Source organism: Talpa europaea, assembly GCF_964194135.1.
Source record: "Talpa europaea genome assembly, chromosome: 1".
NCBI lineage: Eukaryota > Metazoa > Chordata > Mammalia > Eulipotyphla > Talpidae > Talpa > Talpa europaea.
The window spans coordinates 98,157,992-98,171,929 of NC_140073.1; the positions used below are offsets into that span (position 1 = coordinate 98,157,992).

Consider the following 13,938-nt stretch of genomic DNA (forward strand, 5'->3'; position numbering starts at 1 on the left):
TCGTTGTACAGATTGCACCATATTGCTTTTGCAACAACTTCTGCAGAGGTTGTTCAACAAGTTTGGTTACTACCAGCCAAAATGCCTTGAAATGAGAAAAGGAACAGCAAAACTAATATATAAAAGTTTTTTAATCTATTTTCAGCAAATAGCTATTCAATCACAGGTTTGAATAAGTCATATGAAGTTTTATATCCTTATGAGGTTTAATGGATAGTATTTCAAATGTAGGTGATGTTTGTGTCTAAAAGAAAAGGGGAAAAAAATCTTTGTACTAAGAAGATGGAATGGATCCTCTTTCAACCTAATGGGTCAACTAATAGTTACCATCACCCCAATTAGGGTGTATTTTCCAGTGTATGTGAATCTTTGCTTTGCAAAAACACAAGTGAAAGTCCTCATATTCCAGAAAATAGTGCTTATAATATGCTATTACTAATCATGACAGTTGCCATCTAGTAAGTAACAAATAATTTCTTTGAAAACAGAGGTTTTCTATTTTATTGTTGCTTGATAGATATTTACTATTTTTCAGGGATAGTAGTCATAAATATCTATGTTAATGAAAGTTTTTTATTAAATGTTGAAACTAAAATGTTTGATAGTATTAGATTATGTTCTCCTGGCCATGAAAAATATGTACAAATTCTTGGTTTTACTTTCTCCCAACTCAAAATTGTATATATGATTACTTTTTCCCAATTCGAAATTGAAAGTAAAAGCAAGAATGTTTACTTGCAGATAAAATTAAGTGTTTTTAGATATTTTAACTCTCCTTTAAGGGCATAGATTTGTCTATAACTAGCCTTTTGGACAAAAGTATCTCAGGTGGATAAACTTCCATTCTGGATATATAGATTTCTAATCTTGAAAGAAATATACAAACTTTAAATTAACAGGATGTTCATTATTCAGCTGAAGATTCTGAGTATGCCTAATTTTGTTCATAAAATAACTACCCAAATGATGTTGGTTTTATACACCTTAGCTCTGAGAAGTGGACATAAAAACAGGAGATCGCAAAGGTTAAAATAACGGATTTTGTTATTGATTACCTCAAAATATTTGTTAGTTGGAGAGCTGAATTAAAATTACGGACTCTAAAGGAAGTTGGAGTTGGTTTGAATATTTTTAAGTACTAAATTTCCTTGCCTGACTAAAGTATTATAAAGAATCAATCAAATGTGTAATACTGTTTCAAAGTAAAAATTCAAATTTTTCTCCAAAGTAATTTCTAAAAATTCTCCAGAGCAGGAAGTTTTTTTTCATAGATATTTGATTATGTGGTTTGCCATATATCTGGGTGACTCCTGCTGCTCATTAATACTCATGTTATGTATATATATGGACAGTATGGCCTAGTCACCTCATGTTCTTCATTAGCTATATATACAGTCTGGTGCTCTTATTTATTATGTTACTGCCTGGTATTTTAATATTGGCAAATATTTTTTATAACTTTTGACATTACTTTTTATAGCCTTCTTGTTTTTATAGAGCAATGAAAGTTCAGGCTTTAAAAGAAGTAGTTTCCTTTCTCATATGGTGAAACATATTTCTTCTTTATTATACTTTGGTATTTCATCTTTATCCATAATTCTCTATTACTACTTATTTTAAATGTTTTTCCCATCATTTTGAAAAACTTAAATGTCCATTCTCCATTTGAAAATATGCCAAAGATACCGCTCCCTGTAAGTATACAGAAACAATTATTGTAAAAGTACCAGCAGAGTTTAAATATATTACCCTGACAACTTCAAATATATATACATAATTTATATGTAATATACATATACTATATAACAAGCACATGTTGATATAATACATATTATATAAAATGCACATGTTTTTTAAATTGTTGAAGTTAAGCTATATTAAAACAATAGTTCAGTTCTTGTAAAAATAATATTTTTCAAAAATATTATAGGTTTACCCATCAGGAATTCTCATTTGCAACTTCATAATTAACTATTTTAAGACTGTTTTAAAGATTTATTTTAATTTTATTTATTTATCATAGAAGAACTGGGGTGTAGGCCAGAGGTGCCAAAGGTGAGAAGATTCACCAGAGACAGAGTAGAGAGCAAAACGGGTGGATCTACTGAAATACACTGCTGAGGGGAGCAGTGGGTGAGACAGGAGAGGTCTGCTGCACCATATGTGGATCAGCTCCCTGGCTGGACATAGAACTCAGGACACAGTGACAATAGCATGATAGCGCTGAGACTTAACCCCTGCGCCATGAGGTAAGCCCCGTTTTAAGACCTTTTTGAAATAAATAATGCAAATGGGTTATAATAAGATGTTCTCCATTTCTGAAGCAGGATTTATTGATGGTTTTAGTAGTGCTGGCAGTTAAAGAACATAAAATCTAGATACTAAACACAAAGAGAAAAATTTTTATTGTGAATTGGTCAGACACAGTATTTTTATTTTATAGATATAGATAAATAGATGACACATTGTGATATCTTCTTTGCCTTCAAAAGTAGCCTTATATGACAGATCAATTTTATATTAGCAGAGAATAGAATTGTTGTTAATTCCTTTTCCTTTGACAGCTAAGAAAAAATGAGAAGTCATATAAAAGAAATGGTCTCCCAATAATCCTATTTCCCCCAAGAAGATATCATATTCCTTCCACCTGTGGAACTGAATCATAAAAGGGGTAAAACTTCACGTCCTATGTGATTTTCAAACGTGTTAACTATCCTTCATGCAACATGGACCAGTACCTTGTTTTCTTAGGTTGCAAAGACTCAAACAGCCACCCATCACCATCATGTTGCTTATCCTCTGAGACCCTCATGTAAGATGGCAGTATAGGGCAAGGAGCATCAACACCAGAGAATAGTTTCAGAGTTCTTTTGAAACTATATTGCCTCATCTGTCAGCATTAAGCTGAAAGGACCAGGGTTACCATATGTTACAGCCCATAAGAGACAGTTGTTCACAAATGTTGGCGAGGGTGTGGAGAAAAAGGAACTCTTCTGCACTGTTGGTGGGAGTGCAAACTGGTCCAACCACTATGGAGAGCTGTGTGGAGATTTCTTGACCTACTAAACATAGAGCTTCCATATGATCCAGCAATTCCACTCCTAGGTATTTACCCAAATGACACAGAAACATCAATTCCAAAGAACACCTGCACCCCTATGTTTATAGCAGCACTATTTACAATAGCTAAGCTTTGGAAACAGCCCAAATGCCCCAAAATAGATGACTGGATCAAGAAGATGTGGTACATATACACCATGGAATATTACTCAGCATTCAAAAAAGATAAACACATGCAATTTGCAGCAACATGGATGGCACTGGAAGGGATTATGCTCAGCGAAATAAGCCAGAAAGAAAAAGAAAAATACCGGATGGTCTCACTCATAGCAGGAATCTAGAAAACTTAAATAAGGGACCAGGAAAATGAATAACTATAAGAAAGCGAAAATCAAAATCAACAAAAAACTATGAACCAGAAACACTTTTTGGAGGGTGGGGGGCGGGAGGGGAGGGATTGGGGTCAGAACGGGGGGGGTTGCAATTGTATGGGGAATATAAAAATAAAATTTATTATTTAAAAAAAAAAAGAGATAGTTGTTCAGCCATGTCATCTGACCACAGCACACCCACCCCACTCAAATTCCACAGGAATTCATCACCTCTGCTGGAATAATCCAAAATACAGGTTCTACTTATGTTAGTTTAGCTATGTGGTCTTATTTCATAATGAATAATATAATACTGTGCTTTGAAGTTAAGTAGAAAATTGTAAGGGTGATCAGTAAAGAAAAGAAAATAGGTTGTTCAGGTGGAGTGATTTAGAGGATGTGAATAAACTGAAAATTGTCCTCTTACATCAATCCTCTACTAAAATTTATCAACAAAGACCTGATTTCCCTGGCTTTTTTCAGAAAACCTGAATTGTCAAACATGAAATCTGTAGGTTCTACAGAATAAGTGTGACACCATTTTTATAAGGTCAATTTTCAAAGTATCGGTTTGAGAAAGTAAAAGCAGAACTTCATTCCTGAACTCAAAACTGAGTCTTGCAAATACTAAATAATAGTACTATGGAAATATAAAACCAGGAAGAATTAAAGAAATTTCCATTAGAATGTGTGGGATTTGTTACACATAAATAAGCAATAATCTAAGAAGGGCTAACCCATGTTTTTTCACAAAAGAAGAAAGAAATAAACAAAGGATTGAATAGTACAATGAAGACTGTATTACATTCAGACAATAAAGAATTGTCTTTATTTGCAGGGTCAAAAAATATCTTTATCTCTGGTGACAGAAAATTCAGGGTAATATAGATGGAAGCATGAAATGAAAAATTATGCAACTATCTAAGAATATAAATATAGACTCTCCTTTTTCATAAATATTCAGTACATTATTTGACACATTGGTTTGGGTGAAGCTCCGCAAGCACAATTTTAAGCATCTTGATTTGGGCTGGGGTCCAGCAAATTATATATTCCTAACAACTATCAGTGCTTTCTCACTAAAAATACAGGCTCACACTCTACTTTGAAAATATTCTATGATAATTATTTCCATTTTCATAGTAACTAGTACAGTTATAACTAAAGTTGTCTCAGGTTTCCAAGGAAAGAAAATTATTCTGAGATACTGTTAATAAGAGAAAGTGTGGTAATAGAGAATGGTATTTTCTTAAAATTGTGCTAAAGCTGTCATTTTCATTTTTAATGACTTTAACTGTGCTAGACAAGATTTTATTTTCAGTCACAGAAATAAAACTATCCAATATAATTCTTTAGTCTATTGCCCATTAATCTTCTAGCCCCCTCCTTGCATCAACCTCACAATGGATTTAATTCATCTTGAGAGCATAAAGCCAACATTTAGTAAACAGAATTTTCCTGACAATAGCTCAGCCCCACTAGTGAGAAAATTCAGTGAATGGTAACACATAGGAAGGAGGCCTATACAGAATTTTCACTCTTGTAGATGCCAAAGAAAATTAACTATATATTTTTTAAAAGATTTATTTTTATTTTTATTTATAAAAATAAAAGCACTGGGTACAGTCAGAAGTGAGGGAAGGTGAGAGAATTCACCAGAGCCAGAGCTGGGAGTAGAGCAGGCAGAAGGACCGAAGCACACTGCTGAGAGGAGCAGTGGGCCGCAGGAGAGGTCTGCGCGCCATGTTGGGCCCTCCTCCGGTGGCCGGGGAGCAGCCGGGGATCGAACCGGCACTGCAGAGGCTGCAGGCAGCTTCACAAGCCAGCCCTCAATCGCTGCGCCACCGGGGAGGCCCTAACTACATTTTTTTTAAGATAATGGGAAAAACAAAATATTTTGGAAAATTTATTGCCAACATCTATAAAACGATGTTTAAAAGTAAGAGAGGTTTAATAACAGATTTTCTATCACCCTCAATTTATAGGAAAAAGGATACCAAAGGAAAAATAGGAATCATTTCAAATAGTCCTTTCTTTCATTTGATGACTACATTTCTTAACTTCACTATTTTTAAAGCCAAATCATGCCAGATTCCCCAATGGCGCTGGCTATACAGTGCTTAACTCATAATATTTTATTAGTGAAATTTTAAAAAGCAAATGTCCATGAGATTCAAGGTTATCAAAATGAATTTTATCTAAGGTTATTTTCATTTTTTCCTACAGTGAAACAGAGTGAGTGTTCACTTCTAAAGGTGATGACTCAAATAAGGCATATAAAGTTGCATCTCAGGAAAACAGAATTAGCTTTACTTTAGTGGGCATGAAGACTGCTCATTTCCAGTTAGTTTATAAATTCATCATAGACTCAAATTCATCAATTCTTTGCTTAGTATTCCCCTTCCTGATTTTCCGATAAGATATTGTATTATATCTTGAATAAGCATTTCTGGAAATATCACTCCTCTTCACTAAGGTTGGCTGCTCATCAGGTGTCACAGGTTGGGAACTGGGGCTGCTGAGGGGGGAATCTTCACTTACATCGCCTTCCTCTTTTAATTGAGAATACTCTTTTTTTTCCTTAAATTCTATCACTCGAACTTCATCTTCGTCTTCATTGCAATCATCATCATCATCATTAATTTCTTCATCCCAAACCTCTTGCTCCTCATTGTGTTTAGAATGCAGCACCTCCCCTTGGCTAGGTTTCCTAAATCCCAACCATTCTATTTCAGTTGCGTGGTGAGCTTTGTTCTTCTCACCTTCATCTTCTCTGTCTTCCAGAGGCTGTTCAATAATTGTTTCTTGTTGTCTACTTATTTCCTGGTTGCTGCTGCTCGGAGGAATTTTCTCCCACTGATGCCCTGTAGCAAAATCAATTGGTAATTGAGATGTGCGCAGGTGTCAAAATACCCAATTGTTTTTCTCCAAATAATTTTTCTGGAGAATCATTTCCCAACATGTGTTTTATGGAATATTAGTCTGTGGATTACTAACATATTTTACACGACACAAAATGGGCTACATGATCAAAGGAGTTTAGGAAACACTGCACTAAACACAGTTAAGTAGGGCCTCCCTGGTAGTGCAAGGGGTTAAGACGCAATCTAAGAAGCTACCCACAGCCTCTGCAGCACGAGTTCAATCCCTGGCCAGGGAGCTACCCACATGGTGCAGCAGAACTCTCCTGACTCACCCACTGCTCCCCTCAGCAGTGTATTTCAGTCAATCTGCCTGTTCTGTTCCCACTCTGTCTCTGGTGAATCCTCTCACCACCACCTCTACCACAACTCTGGCCTGTACCCCAGTTCTTGTATGCATAAATAAATAAATCTTTAAAAAAACACACACAGTTAAGTTTAACGTCTTCAGAATTTATCCAAACCTTTAAAATGCTAATGAATGTTGTAAATTTCCAAGAAAATAGGCATAGCTATTTTGTTTAACTATGAAACTTTTCTGCTGTAGACTATATCTAATGATACTGGTATTCCATAAAAGACACTCTATTTTTTTTTCAGTATGCAGAGTATTGTTAAACTTTATTTTTACACTCTTTTTTTAATAATGTTTTTTATTTTTTACATCATTGTTCATTTTTTAAACAATATTTGCTTCTCCCCACCCCCACAGGTGTAGGCCCCACAGAATTTCTTTCACTAATGCACCTGTGCACGATCACCTCAGTCCCCTATAAAACACACTCTTTAAAAAATCCTGGCTTGTCATGACTGCTTATATGAAAAAAAAAAAATATATATATATATAATTTTGGATCTATATCTTACTGTAGACACACACACACACACACACACACATACACACAAACACACTCCTTAAGGAAAACTAGAAGAATAAAACAGAGGGAATAAATGGCTTTCTTCTAATAATAGAAATAATGACAACCATCCACCTCTGGTCATGCTCAGAGTAGCGTTTTCAATAATTGCCACCATTTTCCTGAGAGTCATCAGAGAACCCAATGTAAAAGGAGGAGCAGGGAGCTATGGGTGTTCAGGAGGCCTGTAGTGGGCTGACTGAGGCACAAAATCCAATAAAGCACACACAGCATTGTCTAAGATATGCCCATCATGAGAGTTAAGGTTTTAAAATCTTTTTTAGGTCATACTATAAAATGATAGATTAACCTATCATCTTAGATAAATTCCAAATGACAATCAATTAACTCACCTTGTTTAGTACCAAATAGTGATTTTTCAAAGATTTAAGTCATCACAAATTTCACTATCAGGTCATAATGGCATATTCTCAACAATATTTATTGAGCCTGCTAAAAAGATAATAAGGCTGTTCTCTGAGCTTCTGCTGCTGAAGGACTTCTATGGGAAGCTTCAGGCTGTAGTGTACATCACTTAGAATTATTGTCAGTGTTTTGTGCCTTATCGTACCTAGTTTTACTGTCCCCTTCCTAAAGTCTTTAAATGAGTTAATAGGCTAAATGTTGCTCTTAGTCCTTCCCATCCATAATTTTATATTCTCTTGAAATGTTTGCAAGTCCATTCTGTCCAAAATTTTTCACTCTTCATTTTTTTAATGCTTCTATCTCTAAGAAATAGAATATAAATTTACAGAGAGAGAAGATGGATTATCACTCCTAATTATATACAGCTTTTATCAGGTTCTTATTGCCCTGTGAATGTTCTTTACATTTAAAAAAGATATGCATTAGAATATTTGATATACTTTTAAGCTTGGATTTGCTTCTTTTTTTCCAAAAGAACCAAGAAACTGATCATTTTGCTCATGCTTCCCAAAAAAGAGCAGGATAAAATTAATTAATCATTTATTTCCTCTCTTACAGTTATCAACATCTAACTCAAACTTGATGTCAGCTTGTTAGACCTAAGCAGTTTATCTTAGGTAATACCTTAACAGGCAAAATATTGAAGAGACTTAGAGCAATATTAGAACATCGCATAAAACAGATGCCAAGGAACATATTGGTGTGAATGCAATGTCCTAGTTTTGGGGTATGAAGTTGTCATGCATGAAATTACTCCTTGAATTTAAATTATAGTTTTTCCACAAACTTTTTAGAACCTTCTTATTTTTCAACAGGGAGTATTCTCCTTCAAGACTTTATACCTGTTTGTCAATGTGAGAAAAATAAAAGACACCAAAATGTGAACTTCTGTCCTACAGGAAAAATACATGCTCCACCAAACACAGAGATTCATTCAAGAAAAAAGTCACCCTGTGACCATCTACTTTATTTTTTTTAAGATTTATTTATTTATTTATACAAGCACTGGGTACAGTCAGAAGCACGGGAGGGTGAGAGAACTCACCAGAGCCAGAGCAGGGAGCAGAGTAGGCAGAAGGACCGAAGTACACTGCTGAGGGGAGCAGCAGGCGGCAGGAGAGGTCTGCGCGCCATGTGGGACCCTCCTCCGGTGGCCGAGGAGCAGCCAGGGATCGAACTGGCCCTGCAGAGGCTGCAGGCAGCTTCGCAACCCAGCGCTCAACCGCAGCGCCACCGGGGAGGCCCAGTGACCATCTACTTTAAAAATCTATTTTCTCTCATTCTCTATTTGATGAAAATGAAAGAGCCTAGAAAATGTTTTCTCCAATGGACTTCCTAGCCAGAAACTTGAAAGGAGTTTTAGATAAATGATTATTCCTGCCTCTGAGAGTTTGCTACATTACAAATAGAAGATCAGAGCAGAGTTCATTTCATGGAGTCTTAAGTCTTATCTCTGATTAATGTAAGAACTTGACAATGGCTATTGTTATACTTTCTTAAGTGTCTAGCTGTGGATCACTACATGGGGTCAGCACACAACCTGAGAAGCATCCAGGCAAAGGGGACAAACCTGGGACATTGCAATCACACCAATATGTTCCTTGGCATCTGCTTTATGTCATGTTCTAATATTGCTCCAAGTCTCTCAATATTTGGCCTTGTAAGGTATTACCTAAGATAAACTGCTTCGGTCTAACAAGCTGATTTCAAGTTTGAGCTAAGATGTTGATAATTGCAAGAGAGGAAATAAATGATTAATTTTATCCTGTACTTTTTTTGAGAAAATGCTTGAAAGTAGGCATGTCTATGAGAAGCATAAGAGATTTTGGACTCTTAGTTTCTTGAATTTTTTCAAAACCTAATACAGTCATTTAAAAAAAAAATCAATGTTCTTTTTAGTCTCCCATTTTCTGAAAGCATACAATTAAAATTAACTTCATCACTTGGGAACTTTCTTTGACAAGATTTAGATTTTTATGCTTACATCAGAGACCTAGAATTTTCCTAGAGATTATGTAAGACTATTTTAAGCTATATGTCAATGGTAAACTTTCAGGGTAAACCCAATTTTTAAACATTTACATTTTGCAAGGTGTCTGACAGAGATTTGGAGACTCTAAGCCAAAAAGAAAGGTTAATTTAGTGGACTAACATATTGAGAAACAGATACATCATCAGGTCAAAGTGTGCCAATCACTTATACCAGTCCTCTCAGTCTCAGTTTTATGGTGTCTGGAATACTTTCTAAGGTGGAACTCACAGATAAATCAAGACTCTCTTATCTGCCTATATCAGCTTTAAGGTATTGCCTTGAAGGTATTGAAGGTATTGCCTGGATTGACTTTTCACAATCACCAAACATCCCGTGTAAAAACGGTCATTCATATCCAGTCAAACAATTTCTGTGTATAAAATGGTAGGTGCTCTTACCTTCTCTGAACGTCATTTCATCAACACTTTTTTCTTGAAGAGAAAGATCTGTAATGGCCTTATGAACAATATAGAGATTCTCTTCTGGATTTTCTGGAAGAAAAATGAACAAGATTAATATTTTAATATTTAAATAGCTCAAGGGTAAATAAACTGTAAGTTTAGATTATAAGTAAAGATTTCTTTGATTTTTAATTGTCATCACTAAAAATAACTATTTTACTCTTCCAGCTCATCTTGACTTGTTCCTTTTACTTATAAACCTATTGATTAATATCTATTTAAGTTCTGGAACCATGGATTCAGAGAGTTTCAGGTATATTTAGAAAACAAGTATGATATTCTTAATTCCCTTTGCTCAAGTAATAATGGGGATGTACTTAATAATAACAAACAACAACAGTTAGAATGTAACCAGCTCTTGGTAATCTTCTCAACACCCCTGCAAATTTTGGTATTATTATCTTACATTTTTTAAATAAGAAAATAAGGCTTTAGGAGGCTAGGGACATCATCCAGAGTCACAGAGCACTTAAATAAATAAATTTGGACTTGGTGCTAGACACTGGTTTCATCTTTAAGCTAAGCAGTCTGGGTAGAAGAAGGGCCTCACTGGGCAGGGGCAGAGGTGAAGGGATGTGCAGCTCATAACTGTCATAACAAGTTGTCAAAAAATCCTGTGAGTTTAAAAATCGAATCAAGCAGATAGAAGAGAAATGAAGAGATTTACCTTTTAGAATCTTCTCATCTGTGGAATAGTTGAGTAACATAGTCCCTTGCAATGTTTCACTTTGCTCCTGATTTCCTTCTGTGGGTAAATCTTCAAGACTAGGTTCCACTCTATAGTAGGGTGAGGTGCCATCCACATCGCTAATTTCCTCATTGATTTTAGTGATTGCTTGTTGACCATTTTCAGGTGGTGTATCCCCATTACACTCAATCTGATGGAAAGTCACTGGAACATCTGTCATGGTGCAGAGCTGAGTTTTACTTGGAGAGAGCTGTGAGGAAACTGAGGAAACAGATTCTTGCTCAGATATGTCCTCTTGCCTTCAAGTCCTATAGTTCTAGCTCCTACTTCTTTTCCTAAAGGTATTCACATAGAGTTTAGAATAAAAGCAATAGAATTTGTCAGTTGTGCCACCAGCCCATGAGCAAGAACTTGCCCAGTGGACACCTTCTTTGTAGCTTAGCAGTCCGGCTCTCAGAATTAATGGCAGTCCTTTGATTTACATAAACAAACGGTCTGAGGCAATCAGGCTTTTGTGTTGGCTTGTAGAGGGGGACTTTCAGCTTGTCAGTCCCCCTCTGGGAACAGAGATTTTTGTCCCTTTTCATAATGGCTCTTTGTCATTTTCCTTGTAACAGGAGCCACAATTGTTCCACAGCTTTAATCCACAGAGAATGACCACCTTGAGGCATATTAGTTCTGCATAACCAGCTTAACATTTTCAAACAGATTTTGTTCAAGTAAAACCTCAGCTATTTTGTAGGGAACAATAGCATTGTTTCTTATTTATTAAAGAATAAAAACAGCTTAACAAAAACCTGTAAACAGGACAGCTTTACTGTAAGTGGTTCTGATTGCAGATTCCATGGAATGCATTCAGGATCCCCAGAAATGAACTAAGAAAACCCCCCAAATTTCTGCCATCTCAATAATACAAAAAATTCTTGTAATTTCAGAGTAATCATTTAATCTATAGCTTCTCATCCTCTAGTGCATGTTGATTGAAGACCAGATGATCCTTAAAAACCCTAATATAATTTCCTCCGTGAAGCTTTCCCTCCCCAATAGGAATTATTCTCTATATTCCCTGCTGATATTGAATGATGCTGTAAGATTATATAGCACCAGCACAGCCTGCCCTTGGGGGAAACACAATCAGGTATTCATGTGAAACTTCTGCAAGCTACTACTCCTTTCTTTTTAAAAGAAGACGTTCATTCTTTCCTTATTTGGATCTCATATAGTGCAAAATGGATGTAGTCTTTGCCCATGTCACTCCCTCTGGTTGAAATGCCCATCTCTTCTTCAATGTCAGACCCCTAATCTAAAATTCCTCTTAAATTCTCAGCTCTTAGGATGAAGTACTATTTCTTTAATGACATTCCCAGACCCTCAGGATTAGGACACATTATCTGTGACACATTAACTTTGTCCTTCAGAGGAATAGGACTTCTCTCAGTTGTGACTGAACAAGTAAGTGCATAATTGTCCATGTAATGTCTCTTTCACCAACTAGAAGCTAGGCTTTATCTGGATAGGGGCCATGTTTAACTTGCTTCTAAGAGTCCCCAGCATGTAACATCTGCCTTGAATTAAGTAGGTACACAATTTAAAAATTATCTGTAAATCAAGGGTAAGTTAATAAAATTAGAATTGTGTCAAATTAACACATAAATTTTACTCCAGAGAAAACACATTTCGGATCTTTTCAGAAGGGAAGAATTAGAGAAGTTGAAGAGTAATTACTATTTTATCACCTTTAAAAATTATGGCAAGAGCTGAGTCTCTTGAGCACATATCAGAGAGGACAAGTACATGGCAACCTGGTCTCACTTCCTTCATGCTGTACTTGAGAGACTTTCTACTGGATCCCAAAGGACACTGAGCTATGCTCGCCACTGGTGACAAATCTTCTTTACCCAACACACTAATTATTTGGTTTTTTTTGTTTGTTTGTAAAAAGGGGGAAATTAATTTTCCCTCTACCCTTTTGAGTTTTTGTCTGAAACCCCTATAATGAAAGACAGATGAACCAGAGAAAAAGGAACAGGACTTTATTAACATGTATACCTCTCATGTATACATGGGTGTCTCTCAGAGTGTAACCAGTGGCTGAAGCCAAAGACTGTTATAGGCAGAGGCCCCTATAAGGGTAAGGATAGATAGCCCCAGGGGAAATGCAAACAAAGTATTGGTGAGGGTGGAGACCCTGATAAGAAATATAATGGACTGCAGCTGCAGCCCCCACAATTCAGTGTTGGGAATTCAGTGTTTAGGATTCAGTATTCGGGACTTTAGCATTTTGGGATCTCCAGTGATTTCTGGGTCAGCCATTTCTGTCCCCACCAAGTCAATCTTCCAGAAGGCTGTTTTCAGGCCTCTAAAGGACATGGAGAAGCTTCGAGCTGCCAAACTCAGAGAAGAAAAGGTCAGAGGATTTGCGGATAGCCAGGCGACTGACACTGTTCACAGCTTTGCTGCTGTTACAGCCTGGAAGGGAAAACAAAGACCCAGAACTGGATGCCTCACTGATCTGTGTGAGTATGGGCTGTTTGTCAGGTCATTTGGCTGCTGTAGCTGCTGTTTTGATTGTCTATTTTCTGCTGCTGTGCTGGCACATCTCGGCACCATTGGTGAGCATCTCCTGTTGTGTGTTCTGCTACCTTCGTGAGTTGAATCCTGGCCTATAGTCTGGCTGCCACATGCTCCAGGCTCTCAGTGGTGGGAAGATGCCATCTTGGGAACATGGCCTTTTGTTTAGGGTAGGAGCTCGATGTTCTCCTTGGAGGGAAGATCATCTTGGGAGCCTTTGTGTATAGGATTTTAGAACATTGGGCACTACTTTGGGTGAAGTAAATGGCCATTTGTGGCTCCAGTAAACCTTTGTTTTTCCTGGTTTGTTAAATAAACCCCATTCTCCTTGTTCTCTGAACCTGAGTAGTCTTGCAGTTGTGCTCGCAGGTGAAGAACTCAGACAGTGACTGGTAAACTATTTGGAAACCGTCCTTGGCTTATTATAGTGCCTCTTGCTGCTCGGTATCAAGAGAGACTGAGTAACTCCCTGATATGTCCAAAGTCATACC

At 36.6% G+C, this 13,938-nt stretch overlaps 1 protein-coding gene across 2 annotated transcripts; it reads right to left on the reverse strand.

Annotated features, from left to right (window-relative positions):
- Nucleotides 1-5,780: 5,780 nt before the first annotated feature.
- On the reverse strand, nt 5,781-11,096 carry ERMN (ermin; the record flags this gene model as incomplete). 2 transcript variants are annotated; one of them, XM_084237558.1, is made up of 3 exons in its annotated part: nt 5,781-6,295; nt 10,126-10,158; nt 10,856-11,096. In XM_084237558.1, 3 exons carry the CDS (start codon nt 11,094-11,096, stop codon nt 5,781-5,783), a joined length of 789 nt encoding a protein of 262 aa, XP_084093684.1. The 2 variants fall into 2 exon arrangements, with proteins under 2 accessions (XP_084093684.1, XP_084093683.1); XM_084237557.1 differs by having other exon boundaries at nt 10,126-10,218.
- Between the last annotated feature and the right edge of the window lie 2,842 nt (nt 11,097-13,938).